At 36.4% G+C, this 19,057-nt stretch overlaps 1 protein-coding gene across 1 annotated transcript in view; it reads right to left on the bottom strand.

Moving 5' to 3' along the window:
* CNTNAP2 (contactin associated protein 2) overlaps positions 1–19,057 on the bottom strand; it is a 1,202,777-nt gene that overhangs the window by 514,694 nt on the left and 669,026 nt on the right. Inside the window, exon 9 of the mRNA XM_075493725.1 lies at positions 18,733–18,882. Within this exon, the coding sequence (XP_075349840.1) occupies positions 18,733–18,882 (150 nt within the window). The remainder of the gene's footprint in view (positions 1–18,732; positions 18,883–19,057) is intronic.

Below are 19,057 nucleotides of genomic sequence, written 5' to 3'. Positions count from 1 at the left end.
GACAGAGAAACTGGCTATATTTTTAACTAATGAAAACAAAAGAATTGGAAATAGGAAATCTAAATTTATTAAGACTACCCCTCAACAAAAGACTGCTTTCTGCATGGAAAGCATTCTTCCTATGTGCAAAATCTCTAGCTCTCTTCTTATTCTAATTGCTCAGGCTGTATCTGCCTTAATGTTCAAAGACTTCTGTGGCACATGATGGTACAGCACAGAAATTATTTCTGAGGTAGTCAGAATGGTCTAGAATTTACTAGGGAAATATTCCCTACTGTAGGTGTAATTCAGCCATTAAATAGTATAATCAGCCATTTTATGATTCATCAGCATTGGTCCGTTTGTTTTGAAGTACAATAAAAATAGACACAGGGAAAAACAACTCCATTAAGTTTCTAAGCAATACCAATGTTTTCCAATACAGTTTTCCACAAGATTTATCACTATAGTGAAGTTAGTAAAAACTCTGCTAGTGCCAAAGTGGTCAGCTGTAGTTAAGTCTTTTAGGGACCTTTCCTAAGTGGAGCTATAGCACATTTTTCTCAGGAGAAAAAAATCAGCCTGCACTGGAAAGTATTTCTACATAAAGGCAGAGAGAGAAGGACATGGAGTAAAACAAAACAAAAAATACATGTTAAAGGAAACAATGGGGGGGGAGGGAGGAACCAAGAGAGATGAGAAAAGTTAATTTAGAAAGTTTGGTGATAGGACTGTGTTTGCAGTGGCTTGTTACACTTCCTCATCTATCTTTTTTCTTTTTTTTTCTGTCTCACAGGCTGATTCTCCTGCAGTCTTCTCTGATTGTCATGAACAATGTGTGAACTTTTAATTCTGGGCCATCATTACCATCAGTTCTTCCAACCCATACACCAAAGTGTATTTTAAAAATTCAGTGAGGCAGTGTGTGCATGGGGTATGCTTACCTGAAAGTGAAGCTCTTTGGCCTTCACCCAAAAAGAAAAGAATTGTTCAGTAATATATTTTACATTTTAAACTTAATTTGTATTGACATATGACACCTTCCTTGAAATTGCTGTCTTCGTGATTATAAGTACAAACATCCTGTCCCTTTTAAAAGAAAAAGATGCTGACAGTTCAGTGTGGATCTAAATTTTAGTGCCAGCAGTAATATGCTATCAGTATGTACCCAACCAATGCCTGGGAACTTTATGTTTTCATTTAGCTTTCTTAGAGATGAGAACACATGATAAACCTATCAGAGCTACCATCCCTCAACCTCGCCTGGCAGCCTGGGTGATAGAGCCTGCTTTACATTCAGACAGAAGACAAATTAGAGTGCACTGTGCTCAGGCTTCATGCTCTCTTCTTGCAATAGAAGTCATTCATCTCTTCACCTTGATTGAGAGATACTGGACAGTGTGCTGGGAGAGAGAGGAGGAGGAGGGAGTAAAAAATCAGGTGGAGGGAAGAAAAGTAAGAGGGAGAACAGTAGGAAGAATGCTGTCTAAGGAATTCAGGGCCTCATAACAAACCCCAAATAAAAAAGCATGATAATGTGTAGACACAGAATACCAGGTAAAGGCACATTCTCAGAAATGGATTTCAGTTACTTAAGAATGTGTTTCTAGAATCAGATCAACTTAGAGAATGAAGGGGAAAAAATTACAAGATGCAGGTATATAAGCACACATTATCCAGCACACATTGTCCAGACTTAAATCTAAGTGGGAACAAGATGTTCGAATTGCTTGAAAAAGGAGTCCTTCCACTGACAAATGAGTAAGTGCATGGCACCATAACCAGCTGTCTATAACATAGTCTGAATAATAAAGAGTTAAATTAAAAAAAAATCCAGAAGAAATTAAGATTGATTACATCTGTACTCTTAAAAACTGCAAGACATTTTTTGTCAGTTTTAAGTCAAAAGGCGTTGAGGAGCAAGAACTCTATAAAGGAACTGCCTCAATGACAAACCTGCAAGATGTGTTGGTTCTGGGACATTGTTACTGTTTTAGTGCCCCTTAACTGGCTTTTAGTTCTACACCTCCTGTAGAAAGGCAGTAGAGACAGCAGCATGGCCATGAAGTCAGAAAGCAAAGTCCTGAAGGTACCTTGGACATTAGTTGTGATTTCACCAGAAATTAGGAACAACTGGCTAATACAGCATTAGATTATCTTGTCTACACCCAAAAATGACTTGGCTACACTCTCCTTTATCCATCTATATTTCACATGTGCACAGAGCAATGGTACTAGCATCTGCAGAATTCAACCTCCTTCATATACCACAAGTTATTTTGCATCAGTTTTCCTTCAGCTTCCAAGACAGATTGAAATACAGACTGCGTAAGAATCAGAATAATTTTTATCCTTCAGCTTTGAACTCCCACAAAAGGCAACTTATTTTTATAAAAAATGTATGCAAATACATAGTATGGAATAAAAGAATAAATACAATCTGGCCCTCTAATCACTCTCTTACAAAAGGCATTGTCTTGGCATTAACATGAAGTTAGAGGACAGTGAGTGCTGTGTATCCCCTGTACACTGTTCCTGTAAACACAGAATTTGCTCATACTGATCAACACATAAAATACATGATCAATACAACAATACATAAAAAATAATAATTGATTTCCACAGCATTTATTCTGTTTTATAATCTATACAGTGTTCTGATCACAGAGCTAAGCACTTTTCAATAATGCTTTAAACAGCTTAATTAATGTCATTTCTATTATACTGCAAGAGTGAACATTTTAAGATTGTGAGTTTTCATATAATTCAAAGTGATCTTTTAAGTATGACATGCTTCCTTTCTTCCCCTAAATATTACTTCATCATCTATCTCTGGCGTTCATATTTTGGTAATGATTCTATGAAATTTGGCAGCATCAGTACATCACAAAGCCTAGCTGTGAAACAATGGTGCATCCCTTCGCTATCTCTAAGGTTTAATCTGTTTCATTACTATCTGATATACACGACACATCATATTTGAAGTCTTTCATGCCAGTTATCAATTTGCAAATAAGATTTTGAGATATGCAAATATATAACCCCATGACACAAAAACCCTTAGAAGAAATACAAGTTTTGTTTTTCTTAAAGTATACCTGTCTTTATAGGTTGTGAAATAATGAGCCTGAAATATTGAAGTATATTCTTTTTTCTCCCTTTCTATACAACTGCTATTTAGGAGACAGAAGAAACTCTCAGGAAATTATAAAATAGCTATTATTTCATTCTTCTTCAGTTAAAAAATTAGCCTTCTGTCAGCTTAAGAAAAGTTATTCTTGTCTATTAGTAAAATAAAAAGTCATGCTATTTTATGTTTACCTAAAATGATTTCATTCTTGAACACAGTACCATTTTTATATTATCAGATATTTTATTAATACAAATCTCTTTCTATAATCTCTGTAAATTAACTGCTTGTCAAAAATATATTAATAAGCAGGAAGATTCAGTTGTATTACTCTTTCAAGAGTATTAATTTCAGTGCATCTTCAAAGCATATTCCTGGATGTGCCATCTTTATCCCTCGTACAAAAGATGATTAATTTGTAATGATACTAGTATCAATAACAATAACTGAAAATTTGATTTGCATTGTGTCATTCTGTTATAAATCTAAACTGATGCACAAATACCCTTTAAGGAAGTCTTGCAATAAGTCTCTCAGATTGTAATTTATTCAAGTGGAACCCTAAGTGATTTATCAGAAGACACATATGCAACAAATGTTTTCCTTAGGAAAAAAGTCAGCAAATTGTTCATAAAGGAGATGATAAAATTATTGAACTTATTTATTATAGGAAATTATTTCTGAATTTTATCAGTGAGTAAACAAGTAATTTGCTTTCAATTTACAAACTGATATTTTTTCTATTAGCAATTAAAAGTTCATTCTGTTTTGGTTTTGTCCATCAGTCACATAGTATTGTCCCTCTTATCTGATTGGGTCGTTTATGTAACTAACTAATGTGTCACAAACTGGAAATCACATGATGATATTTTAATATCACATATGTATGTATATACAATTTGCAATTCATGATGTCTGGAAAGCATATAACCCTTCCAAAACGGGGACAAACAATTTTAAATGCCTTTATACAACTAACAAATACAACTTATATTTCAAACACCATATCTGTTCATAAAACTCTTCCTTTTTTCACACAGTATTGCTTTTACAACAGCTCAAATTTCAAAATTGACAAACGAACATAAACCACTTTCAGTAAATATGCAGTCATTGGGGCTTAAAATGAGCTTTTTATAATTATTTCTAGTAATAAAAACCTAGGACTTAAATATTCAAGGAAAATGAATACGAAAGTATTGCAAATAGAACCAAATGTAAAGTTGTCCACAGCCATTTTTTAATTAGTCACCCCAAAATTAGTACTTTTAATCTCATTTTATAGGTAGCTGAACTGAACAACAGATATTAAATGGCTTGCCAAGAGTCACATACAGACATGCTGGAATGTGTCGAACCCTCTCCAAATTGCCAGTTTTATTTCCCCCAGGGTAGGCTTTTAGGAGGATAAAAGGGAAATCCACTTTTATCTTGCAAACCTTAGTTTAGACTAGAAAACAAGTTATCGAAAAAGTCAAATACACATTTATTATCAACTAAGATAAAAATGACAATTAATCACCAAAGATAATAAATACAAAATGATTACACTATGTTAAAGAAGAGTTTTTAGGAAATTTGAATTTCAGTGATGAAATATAATAATTTATAAATGATAAATAGTGCTTCACTATAACATAACACACACATCAAAGAATAGCAGGGTGCACTAAATGAAGTGCAAAAGCTTTGACTGAAGCACAAAACCAAAATACCATTATAAAGTTCACGCAGATTAAAGCATTCATCTCAGCTTGTTAAGTGGTGGGCCTGACAATATGAATTGGAAAAAGGGAATGGCATACACTCATGTATTTTTTTAAAAAATGTTTTATACATTTGTACTAGTGATTTTTTTGTTCAATATATATTTTTATTGTAAACCCTACACATATAATAATCTAATTTCTAATTAATTTCATTTTTAAATGATCCATGCACTTTGTAGATTTTTTTTTTTAAATTCCTCTTTTACTTTCATTACAAGCAAAGTATTTTTGAAACGGTCTTGGGCTTATGATACAGGCAAAATACTGCTATTTATTTCACCAAGCAAGGACGTCTTACATACAGTTTGCAAGCTTCTGAGATGCTGAAAGGTAATGAAACTGCAGATCAATAGGATTAGAAAGGTGAGTCACAGTCATTGTGATCCGTAGAGCAGTAAACTCTAAGGCTGTTTCTGAAACTGCTAATAATCAGATTCTTCCTGCCCTTGCATTTTCTGAAAGTAGCAAGGCAGAAAATGGAGTGAGCTGCGTAAATGAGACTAGTTTTGAAGCAGTCTCATGAAAAATTGTGGTAAAGGAAAAACGTTCTGTATGTCATACTCCAAACTTTAAAAAGATGTTGGATAGAAACAAATTTCCTTAAGATCACCCTGAATGCTGGTATCACCCTGTTGAAAAGATTAATTTTTTTCAGCACAGTAAAAACTGGGCTAGCACTGAAAGCCAAGCGGAGTCCTTACACATTTGTTCTTGATTGGGGAAACACATGTAAAGACCAGGATAGCTGCCTAGCTGTAATGATGTACTAAGAATACACTGGAGTCCACAGTAACTGCAAGTACATTTCTAATAGCAATATTATGATGTATACAACACTTTCAAAAGATATTAAAATCATGGGAACTTTCTTCAATGCAATTAATGAAAATTTTACTGCAAAATTGCCATGGAGATCGTTGGTTGCAGTACTTTTCTTGTCTCCTAATGAAATGTGATTTTTGAAAATCTGTCTTTATCAATTTTAAATTACAAGGTCATTTTAGATGTCAGAACATTAATTATACAAAGTATGTATGCAAACCAAGTCAAATTTTTTTGGAACAGGTGTCAGCTACGGTGCCTGAACATAACTCTGAATGGCTTCAATGGAAAGCTAAAAAGACCTTGCATAGGGCATAATCTAGTTCTAATGTAAGTACTTGCCTACTACACGTCCAAGCATGGAACAGAGACAGCAACAAAAAGCTTCATATTTCACATGCCTGTATGACATTCAGGAATTGTTTCTACAGGTAGATTGCACCAGCTATGGAGTTTGCATCTTCATTTGAGCACCAAAATATTGAAGCACTATGAGAAAGGGTTTAGGCTTCTTTATAAAATTAAACTAGTTCCATTGAACGCATTTTTATTGTGTGTGCATGTATGCACACATGGTTGTGCCATTTTGTAGACCCATCCCAGTGGTTTATGACACATTTCAAAAGCAGAAACATGAACCACTATTTTTATGCAGCAAAATATAGCCATTGACCCAAATGAGAATTCCACTTACCAAATGATAGGTGGATATGATGCAGTGATATTTTTATATTTCTGGGCACTAGCATGAGATACGATTACAATCTTGTTGCTAACATTTGTAGGATTCCTGAAAAGATCACCCACTGCATTTATAAAGACCTGTCCTATTTGACTTTTGATGAGATCATAAATAAGATAAAATCTGTTTAAAAATGAAATAGGAATATATAACCGACAAAAAGAGCCCTACCATTCTCAAAAAGATTTAAGATTCATTTATTATTCCAGTTGTTTAACTCCTCAGTGACCTTTCTTCAACATGCATCAAGATATGCAGCATTCCATCTCTTTGTGCTATCTCAAGCTTTTCCATCATGTATCTACAGAATAACTGTCAGTCACTAACAGCATGGGCACTGTTTACTCACACCATGATCTTTAAGACACTCAAATAATAAAAGGTGGTAAACTTTCCCTCCCACTCATCTTTTCTCTTCTCCTTTAGCTAAGTTCTTAATAAAAGGCAATATTGATAATTCAATCAAGTAAAATACAGGGAAAAGCTCTTATCAAGTTATGGAGAACACGAATTGCAAAGACAATATGTATAAATAAGACAGTTTCAAAAAAAGCAAGAGGGTCAGACTTTGGGGAACCTGTTCCTATGAATGAAAATCATGGGAACATGGGATCTGAACATCTCTTCAAAATTCCACTCAGTTTGGTTATGATGCCAGTGAAACTACAATAGGCCTAATTAATAAAAAAAGAAAATTATTCTAAAGCTCCACAGAAAGCTTCCAACTTACAGAATCAAATATAAGAATTAGTTTTCAAAAAATTAACATTAATCTGTTGGAATAAAAAGATGATTAAAAAAATGACAAGCAAGTACGGAAAGTGTTTTGCGAAGTCTGGTCAGTAAGAATGATGAAAATGAAGTAAGTGCAAGAAGCAGATGAAGCATTTTCAAGCATCATTAAAGCTTGCTTCTTTTTGAGGCCTCATCTACTTGGAAAAAGATTCACAAGGAAATATCCTTAGTGCCATCTAGAGAGTACTTTTGTCGTTATAGATTAAAGCAAGATTCTTTCTACATAAACACATAAACGTCATACACAATGCTATTCTACAACACTATTTGGCTTGTTCTTATTGATAACTAAGTTTGTTTACTGAAGGATTTTCAGTCATTGTGTACTACTAGTCACAGTGTCCAATCTCACCTGGATTTGTTGGACAAGATCAAATGATAAGCATTCAGGTCTCAGTCCAGAAGCAGAAAGTCTGTAAAATCACTTCTCAGGATCATTCAAGTTAAGCATACACTTGGTATCAGAGGTGATGAACTAAAAGAGGCTAAGAGTATTTTTTATTGCTATGGCAACAGATCTAGTTTCACTTTTCTCCAGTTTGCAATATAACCTTGACAGTGACCATCATCTCTCAAAAATGTCCTATCTCTTCTCTTCATTCATAAACACAAGATTTTTTAACAGCTCTACGGTTAGTATTTATGCTAATTGTCCAATCTCTGATAAATTGCTCTGTCTTAGGGAAAAAAAAAGAAAAAAAAAAAGTATTGTGGCCATCCAGTGAATAAGCTGAATGACAGTGTCTGTGACAGGACTTAATAACCCAAAATGATCTAGCAGTTTGCTGGTTAACTATCAATTCTCTCCTAAAGAGATCATCAATATTACCAAAACCTTGTCCACCCCAAATTAAACTTAAAGCAGACATACTTCGGCACTGACAAGATAATTTAATGCCCTTAAACTGGGCAATAAGCCAGTTGCCATCAGCAGTCCACACTGGAGATTTGTGCATCTCCAACTTGTTCCTTCCCACTGCAAAGTATTATACAGGTAAGTTCAGTGCTTTGCTGATAAGAGAAGAACAAGGCTTTAAACATTCTGCTTCAGCTTCACAGTTCAGTTTTGCCAATTTATGCAGATAAATCAGCTCTAAGCCACTGACTGTGAGATTCAATAAAAGTTCTTTCTTTGGAAAGACATAAGCCCTTAAAAACTACTTCATGATTTACAAAAGCATCACTAATAAGTGTTCCTCTTAGAGCCCTAGGCTGCCACTTTTATATGATGGGATTTGTTGTCTTCAATGAAAGGTGATAATAACAACGTGGGATTGTAGGCATGCAAGGATTTAATTGACAGCGTGCCCTAGACACAAAGGGCTACCTGCAGTTTGCTTATATAGTAGAAGTAGCAGACAGTAGTTATAAATTTAATTGGAGCTCCAGTCAGTTTCATACATGAGCCAGTATTTACAATCAGCACTGAGAACCATTCTCAGCTCAGACCATATGAGTCAGGAAGGCCTCTTATCTGAATAACTATATTTTTGCTCTGTCTCGCACTTTCACAAACACTGTATTTTGGTGAGTTCTGGAACATATCTGAGTTTTTTTCTCCTGTTATGCATTTATGACTCATTAAACCAGATTTCCAAAGTTATTCATGTTTACAATTATACAGATAGGTAGATCTACTGAAACATGTGAGTCAGTTGTCTGACTATCACCAGAATCAATGACAGGTAGGCATCTTCTTGCTTAGTGTTGTTTACAATATTAATAGGTGCTCATTTACATACTTAAAACATTGAAATGCAATTGAAAATTTGGCTCACGTTTAGAGGGGGTGGGAGGAAAAGGTGAGGCTGGGGTAGGTTCTATTATTTTAAAGAAGAAAATCACACTTTAACACCTATGGAAAATCTACTGAGAAGCACCAGTACGTCACTCCCCAAAACAAGAAAAGCCTCTGAAAAGAATAGAACCTATTGATGGCACCAAGAATTTAGCTGTTCTTTTCTTTTTTCTTTTTTTTTTCCTGTAGGTGTGTTGAATTGTGGCTGTGGGCAATAAGCACATTCATACACCTAGAAGCAGAGCCAAGATACCCTTGGAAAAAAAGGTTAAGTTGGTAGAAGTGCTATTCCAGTCTCAATTAGCGTTCTCCACTGTTTAGGAGTATGATTATTTTCACACACTGGGAAAGCATATGTGTTTATTTTTCACAACACAATTCAACACACTCACACAAACATATTTGTGATTCCTAACGCCATCAATAGACTACATTATTTTCAGTGTTCTAAAACCATACAGTCCTAATTAGTATCATCTAGTGATCAGTACTAGTTAACATTCCTCACAATGTTCATTGCTTGTTGAAATACCTGCCCCTCCCCTCCTGTAGGCAGTTTTTGCAGCTACTGGTACCAAAGACCTTATAGCTTGACCTACTACATCAGCCAAGAGGGACATACAGGATACAGGTATAATTGTAACTTCTGAGTGTGTCTCCAATAGCTCTCTCCTGGGTCTTCACCAGACATTTCCGTCTCCAAAAGTTTCTCTTTCAGAAGAAGTGTTATTAATTTTTACAAGCCCTTTTCCTTTTGCTTTGGAGTCAAGAGCTATACCATACAGGGAATTTCCTCTATTTTTAATTTAATTTTCTGTAATATTCAGAGACTAGATACAATTTGCTTCTGACTGAGACTCAGGCAACAATATGACTACTGTATTTAGTGAAAAAGGAAATAAATCATATACACACAGAATTAGAGACAATAGAGGTCCCTTAGGTCAGTTTACTCCTTCCTGTGTCCATGCAGATTTACTCTCTACAGTTCACTTTCTTTCTCATTCTTTGTTCTTTCTTGGTTTTAAATGTCAATAAGAGAAATGAAAATGTATTGAAAAATTTGTCGTCCTCTTACCTGCTGCACACAGAAATTTGCTTTAGTGCTTGCAAGAAAATAAAGCAAAAGGGATTCAGTTCCTTCACTTTATTTTTTTTAGAAACTTCTAGACATAGATTCCGTGGCTAATATCTTCAGCTTAGCAAGAGATCTCCTTGTTATACTGTGTATGTTATGCTGTATAACAAGGAGAGCACATCTCAAAACTTCAATCGTTCATTCATTTTTCAGTGGGCAGCCATTTCTCATCTCTAATGGGCCTTTGCTCAAAAGCTGAAGTTATTCCAGCAAGACTCGTGCTCCCATATATCCATTCCTGAACTCGCATTATCATACATTTGATCTTTTATTTGCTTGCACAAAGTATCAGCTTTCTGCCTGTACTTGTTTTTCTTCGGGAGATCAATCTTTCTCCAGCATTTCTGCTTGTATTGTTGTATACAACGTGTTAATGGATTGGCATATTATAACACCACTAACAATACTACTGACATTACTGAAAATTAATCACAGAATGTCACCATTATTTGGTCTCATTTTGTAACCAGATGTAACCAAAATGATTAGTTCGTTCTTTTGTAACTAAGCAACATAGAGATAGGAGCAGGTTAGACAATGCTTTAATATTGTGTTTGTACACCTATGGCTATGGATATGCTACTATGCCCAAAGACAAATGGACAAGGAGTAGTACGGACATGCTGCTATGTTCCCAGTACAGCCCCAGCCCACCTTGACAATGAGTCGAGGGTGGTTAGAATAATTGGTTTGTGTTAAGGGTGCCAAATCATTGTTAGGGACGGTGCACCATGAAGAAGGGAAGCAAGTTACATAAGCAAGGTGGGATTGCGCATGTCCAGAAGAAGGGGTCAACTAAACCACACACCTGTATGACCACCAAGGACCCCCACAGAAGCCCCTCAGAGCTCAAGGACGCATGCATAATGACCACGCAAATATGATAATTAGTTCCAGGAAACAGAATGAATATGTATGGTCATTCTCGGAAATTTGATGCATATGTATGTAATTGGACAATATAAGTTTTGGTTGATGTAACCTGCAGTATGCACACTAGGTGGAACGATCCCCTGTGCATCCAGCGCCGTACTAAAGAATGCCTGCTTCTTAATACTACATTGGTGTTAAGGAGTTTGATTCCCGATTTCGGTGACAGTTTGTCTAACATTCAAATTGTCTGAATGAAATAAACAAAACTTTAAACATGATGAAAAAAGCATAAAACTCAAAGAGTTAGTGGGCAATGTTGATCAACTCCTTTCAGTTCTGTCTGCTTTATAAAAGGAGTGTGAATTCAGCTGTGTTTCATTTTTCATAGTGAAAGACAGCAGATGAGATAATAAAGAATTTGAATCATGTATTAAATAGCAGAGAGAGGCTTAGGTGCCTACTGCCATCTCTTTTTTTTTTTTTTTTTTTTTTTTTTTACTTACTACAAAACCACTTCCTTGCTTTGCTCAGGTTTATACATTCTGCACATCCGCATTCCTTGCTCATCTATTAACTTATAAACATTCTGGATTTAACAATCCAAAGCATGAGGGTTGTTAAAAAATACAACTCCTTCCAATTCTTTTATTTCCATTTCTTGTGTTTATCATTATTTTGTAGGACTGAGGTGGGAGAATTCCTGAAGATAAATGTTGAAGACACACAAAATCACATTATGCTCTGAGTTATTTTGAATTTGCTTTGTGTTCTCCACATGGATTTGTATTTGAGCTTACAGTACAGCTATGATGATGAGGAGAAAGATTTCAAATCACAGTGAAAGCACACTTTCCACAAGAAATGAAAATTTGACCATCCTATCTCAGAGTCATACATGCAAAAGAAACAAGTGGCCACCAACACTGAAGCCCTGACATCTAATCAACATGCAGAAATGCAAATACAACCCAACATAATTGTTACTTATTGAGACGTGAGAAGCTTCAGACTTGAGAGAATGATGTCAGCAGGGACTTTAGTTTCCTTTATTAGGTAACAGATAACCTGAGTTGCCATTGGTTGGGTCCCATTCATTTGTCATGTAACATCTAATAACTCAACTTCGGTTTTACTGAACACATTTGAATTTGAGCTACAAAAAATCCCATGCCCCCTTTCTATCTGATAATACTTGCAATGATGATAGTCTGAGTGCTTTTGAAATCCCAGTGACACTACCTCTGACCACTACCTCTGACTACACTGACCATGACTCTAACAGCTGTTAATGACCAATTTGCACAATGATAACAATGGATAACTTGATAAAAAATGTAGGCACACCACCCAAAGCCTTTGGTTATAGATGACAGGTTTTAAGAAAGGATGATTCACACACAGAAGAGCCCAGCACATATGAAACGGAGGAAGGTATTTTTTCTCTTTTACTTGACTTCCCTCCTCCCTCCTCCTTCCACCACCTCTAATTCTATGGGATTTTAGACCAACACAACTTTCAGAAACAAATTAATTCTACTCCAGGAATGAGACTCCATACAGAGTTCATTTTATACAGTCATACAGAAAGGAAGGACTTTCTATATGCCATAGACTGTAGTCCCATAGGAAACTTACTGCATAGTCCATTCATCTTTGCTCATCAGAAAAAGCAGCCCACAGTGGACTGACAGACGCTCACTGCATACCTTTGTTCTCGATGAAGATTTATCACTCATACTAAAAATTCTCCCATCCTTAAGCCAGTGAAAAGGAGAGGGAAAGTAGACACAATTAAAAAGAAATGCTGTAAAATAGAAACAAGTCAAAATTATGTCTCTAATCAAGTATTTCCTCTGGGCACTAGGCAGCTATTAGGTGGTTTGGTGCAAGCTTAAGACGCCTCACAAAAGCCCCTTATCTCCAACAGTGCAAATGAGGTTAATGGACTCATTTTCACTCTGTGATTCACTTCCTCTGTTCTGCTTTTTTGTTTTATGCAGATAATTGGAAACAACAAAGAAACATCATTCTCCAGAGCTTAGAAGGGAAAGGAAGTTCACTTCTTTCCAAAAACCCAAATTCAAGACAAGAAAGAGAAGGAAAATAAAACCAGTGGGGAGAGAAGAATAGTTATACAGAAGGGTAATAGGCAATTAGCACCCACCCTCCCACATACACCAGCACGCATTTACAGAAATCTACAGAAATGGCTGATCTTAACACAGCTTCTCCTAACTCTTAGGCTTGAGTAAAACATCATTGTTGTCTGTCCCTTGGGAGGATCTTAGTAGTACTGGGAGACAGCACAGGAGAGGCACAAACAAAGCAAAAAAAAAAAAAAAAAAAAAAAAGCTGTAACAGTACTGAACAGGATTTATTCTCTGACAGAAAAATAACGAATCTTCTTATGATTTACTCTAATGATTTACTTACGATTTTTCAAAACTAGAAAAGTTAGTTCTATGGGCAGAAGTCACAAAAGATTCTGATTTCCACATCTCCTTTATCAAATATTGCTGTATATGTTGTAAAAACCTGGGTTTGGTGGTGAATGACACGCATTTCTATTCAAATGAATGAATGAACTAAGGTATAACCAGAACACATTTAGGAACTAGTTTTGAGGGAAAGTGAAAGAGTATCCATTGGGTCTGGCTTCTCTAAAAGGCCAACTTTCTCAAAATGGTAGCTGGAGGCTGCTACTAGACAAAGATGTTGACTATCCAGGCCCAGTATACCACTCGGTGTCCAAACAAGCTATTCTTTTGTTAACGCCTTCAGTATCTACACAGGAGTACTCCGACTCACAGGCTTGTTCCTGCCTGTGCCAAAATTTCTAATGCCAGGAGCAAATGCACAATCATCCTATATCTCTGCATTCCCCCTGTTATTTATGTAGTTATACTGCACTGAGTCATAATCAAGTTCTAAGCAAAATACTGTGAGTAAAATTAAGGACTTTTTCAGACATCGCTGTGAACCTATCTGTGTAACAGCCAGCTTAATATTTCTGATTTGTCTGGAAGGTTTTATCATTACATTTGGCATAGTAATGTTCTCCTTGCCCACTCAATCTTTAATCCATTCCCAATTTTGATAGATTGTCTATTTTATTATAAAACTAATATTATGGGATATTTCCAGTGCAAAGTTATGACAACAATACATGAAAATTATAATTTTTCTGAAAAATAGACAGCCTCAAAAGTTAACATTCGAATATGTAGTACTTCTCTTACAGTAAAAGCTGTAGTTATTTTCACAGAAAAGGTCTATCTATAGTCTGCCTTACTACTTTGAAGCAGTACCCATTTTATTGTAATTACTTTTCTCTTTAAATTCTCCGATATATTTTTGAGAAAATATTGTACTGCAGTGCTGAAATGCAACCTTTAAATCTTTTCTTCAGCAAAGACACCACCATTGCCTAGAGTATATATTTGCCATATTGACACCAGGAGGCCAGAATATAAAGAGACACACTTATTTTGAAATCAGGGAAAGGGAAAGTTTGGAAAACAAAACATTTGCATACATGTGGTACTTCTTTCAAAGATGAAATAGGAAAATTTAAATGAGAAGAGTATACGTGTTCAGCGCCTCCTAGAAATGCTGTACAAGCTCTCCAAACACAAATTCAATGGACTGAGCTTTCTCAGTATTTTGTAAGATCAAGAAATACAGTAGTGGGATGGGATGAATATCAGAACATTAGTATCATTGAAACCGATCATGTAAGATCTCTAGCAAAGAAATCTACTGGACCCGGGGAACTACAGGCCTGTCAGCCTGACCTCGGTGCCGGGGAAGCTGATGGAGCAGATCATCCTGAGTGCTATCACACGGCATGTAGAGAATAACCAGGGGATCAGGCCCAGCCAGCATGGGTTCAGGAAAGGCAGGTCCTGCTTGACCAACCTGATCTCCTTCTATGATAAGGTGACCCGCCTAGTGGATGAGGGGAAGTCTGTGGATGTTGTCTATCTAGACTTCAGTAAAGCCTTTGACACGGTTTCCCACGGCATTCTCCTGGAGAAACTGGCTGCTCATGGCTTGGACGGGTGTACTCTTCGCTGGGTAAAGAACTGGCTGGACGGCCGGGCCCAGAGAGTGGTGGTGAATGGAGTTTACTCCGGTTGGCGGCCGGTCACAAGCGGTGTTCCCCAGGGCTCTGTGTTGGGGCCAGTTCTGTTTAACATCTTTATCAATGATCTGGACGAAGGGATCGAGTGCACTCTCAGTAAGTTTGCAGACGACACCAAGTTGTGTGGGAGTGTTGATCTGCTGGAGGGTAGGCAGGCTCTGCAGAGGGACCTGGACAGGCTGGATCGATGGGCTGGGGTGAATTGTATGAGGTTTAACAAGGCCAAGTGCAAGGTCCTGCACTTGGGCCACAGCAACCCCATGCAACGCTACAGGCTTGGGGAAGAGTGGCTGGAAAGCTGCCTGGCAGAGAAGGACCTGGGGGTGTTGGTTGACAGCCGCCTGAATATGAGCCAGCAGTGTGCCCAGGCGGCCAAGAAGGCCAATGGCATCCTGGCCTGTATCAAAAATAGCGTGGCCAGCAGGACTAGGGAAGTGATTGTGCCCCTGTACTCGGCACTGGTGAGGCCGCACCTCGAATACTGTGTTCAGTTTTGGGCCCCCCACTACAAGAGGGATATTGAGGTACTGGAGCGCGTACAGAGAAGGGCAACGAAGCTGGTGAAGGGTCTGGAGCAGAAGTCTTATGAGGAGCGGCTGAGGGAGCTGGGACTGTTTAGCCTGGAGAAAAGGAGGCTGAGGGGAGACCTCATCGCTCTCTACAACTACCTGAAAGGAGGTTGTAGAGAGGTGGGGGTCGGTCTCTTCTCCCAGGTAACAAGTGATAGGACAAGAGGAAATGGCCTCAAGTTGCGCCAGGGGAGGTTTAGACTGGATATTAGGAAATTTTTCTTCACCGAGAGGGTTATCAAGCATTGGAACAGACTGCCCAGGGAAGTGGTTGAGTCGCCATCCCTGGAGGTATTTAAAGGACGTTTGGATGAGGTACTTAGAGACATGGTGTAGTGATGGTTTTTGGCAGTGTTAGGTTTATGGTTGGACTCGATGATCTTAAAGGTCTTTTCCAACCTATATGATTCTGTGATTCTGTGATTCTGTGATACTGGATTCCTTTTCACATTTAAAATTTATCATCACCAAAGGACTGATAATTCTTTCTGCTAGCTATGTAGCAATTTGCAAAAAAGCATACTGTCCTCTGAATTCAAGAGGCAGTTGTCCCTTTCCTAACCAGTTATGCATATTGGCAGAAAAAAAGTATTTGACACTTTCTTATCTGAACTTACTCTTAATGAAACTAATGAAAACATCTTATTTGATGACAAAGATGCAGATCAAGAATATAAAGATTAGGTTTCTAATATGCATCCAAAAGACTGGCTTTAAGTTGCAAGTAATCTCTAACTAACAAAGATATATAGCAAAATAACACACATATATATATATATATAGTGCAATATTCATGTGGGAGCATACTAAAATAAATGAGTTCCTCAGATCCAAGTCAGAAATAAATCATCATCAGATTCACAGCTTGAAACAGTTAAAATGCAAAAGTACAGTGCAGTGATGCAAATGCAGACTTCTTACTTTGAAAGAAAATTGGTCATGGAGGTTAGGACACTGGTATTCTTTTGATATACCTTTAGAAGACCTTTCAGATTATAAAAGATAACAAGGAAAAGAAAACCCCTTAGCTTATGCAAAGGGAGCATGTATTTGGGTGAACAGATGTGGGAATGACACTTCAGGGAATTCATGATTGACTTTCATATCCTACTAGAACAGTATCTACATACACACTTTTTAAATCAAAGGATGCTAGAATTATAAAGTACAGTTTAACAATTAGAAGTCAAGCAGATTTCAGAATCCAACTGAAATGACAACAAATCAACCTGTATTTTGACTGAGAAAGGGTATAAAAACTACCTGGAGAAACTAGACAATCTATCCCTCACAACCGAAGAGTCAGAGGTAGAAGACATTTCAGAAGAAATCAATCAATCTCTCTCCAGAAATGTAATAATGGTCTGGGGATTTCATCTATGAAAATTAACAGAATTTAACACTGGATGTATTATGTATGGAATTTCTTTTCATTTTCTCCTATGTGTGCTTAATAACTTCATTTAATGAGAATGTCTCAGACTGTTTTGACAAATTGAAGGTAGTACATTTTGATGACAAAATACTTTTCAGGCTTTAGCATGTGGCAACTGGCTATGCTAGAACTCTTATTTGAGGTGGTGATATGCTAAAAAACTATTCAGGATATTAGCTGAATTAAGGATATTGGAAAAGACGCATGTTGCAGCAACAGGAAGTTTAACTCTTGTGACAGATCAACTTTAAATTGGTAGTATTTGCCTTAGACTGTGTTATCATCATTGCCACAATGTTTCCTGGAAGTATGTGTCATCACTATCTGCAGAATTAGAATCTATTTTTAATTAATTATATATTAGTTTTGTAACATTATTTAAACACTAATTTCCATATGTATTTTTAATGATTCCACTGATAGGAGATAATGAAATGAGAACAACCTTGAAAGGATTTTTTCCCTTTCTACTTAGGGTACTTCACATGCCACTAGCTCTTCTATCACTTAGGTAATGTTATGACTATTTATAGCATCACATTTATATTTTATTTTTATTAGATATGCACCTTGTAAGTTTGAAAAAAAATCAGTTTTCAGCACTGATAAATTCTACTTTTAAAATTTGTGCTCTCTGCCTGAAGCTTTCATGGGCAACCTCACATGTGTGGGACACTTCAAAAGTACAACTTACAACTTTTATTCGATCTTAGCATTTGAGATCACTAAGAATTCTGCTTGAACAAAGATTGCAGGTCATTGCTGAATTGGATATTTAAAAAAAAAACCTGGTTAGCAGTACGAAAAATAATACTTACGCTTCAGTTAAAAAACCCTAATTGACTTCCCCCTATAAGATGGTCGTGTATCAAAAATATTTTTTGCATACTAAATAGGCTTTTTAATACAGAAATTTAAATATATATTCAAAAAATCCAAGAGTTTTTATGGCCTTTTTTTATTTTCATAAATGCTAACATGGAAGAGCAAGAGGAATAAACATTCAAGCTGCAATTTGCAAGAACTCTTTTTTGTATATGGACTGTCAATAGACAGAAATACTGAACAATCTGAGGCTTCAATTTATGAGAGCTTGTTAATTACCCACAATCATGACAGCTCTTAAAGAAATCAGCAAAAGGTTAAGACCTGTCTTAATATTTGTCTTTAGGATTCCAAACTTGAAAAGATAAGCTTATCTCTCTTCTCAGTGCCATTTAATTAAACTACTAATGGAAGATTCCCCTTTCAGAGAATGGTCTCTAAAATGTTCAGAGAAGATCTGAGAAATCTTTCCAAGTTAGATTGACTCTTGAACAGAACTTCTCAGGGTTTCTTTTGCAAGGATGAGGAGGTGTAAAAAGATTCTTAAAAGTGAAATTAAGTTTCGTATCTTACTTTTTGATGAGAAGAACCTAGCCATTTTAGCCATATTAAGATCTATATGAATGAATTAGATCCTGAGCTTCATTTTACCTATTAGGCAGATTAAAAGACAACAGCACTTTAAGCAGAGATTTGTTTTGATATTTTTTTACCTCCAAAGAAATATTTCTCTCCAGTCTTAACTTGTAGAGGGCTGTTTGTTCGAACAGCTGAAGCTTCATCGCCATCAATGGTGAGGACAGCAAAATTTTCCTTAGCTAGGAATCGGACTTCATGCCACTGCCCATCGTTGAGACCAGAGCCTATGAAGAACAAAAAACATTGGAACATTTTACTTAGTCCAATATTCATTTTCTTTAAGTGTTTTGTGTATCTCTCTCCCAGGCTCATTATGTAAGGTTTAATGAAGGCTATTGCAGAAATGAAATAATTTTAGTGTGATAACAAAACATGGTTATTAAAGTAACTATTACAAAA

Source organism: Mycteria americana, chromosome 2 (assembly GCF_035582795.1).
Source record: "Mycteria americana isolate JAX WOST 10 ecotype Jacksonville Zoo and Gardens chromosome 2, USCA_MyAme_1.0, whole genome shotgun sequence".
Classification (NCBI taxonomy): domain Eukaryota; kingdom Metazoa; phylum Chordata; class Aves; order Ciconiiformes; family Ciconiidae; genus Mycteria; species Mycteria americana.
The sequence above is the reverse complement of the archived record's forward strand: the minus strand, read 5'-3'. Positions and strand labels throughout refer to the sequence as shown.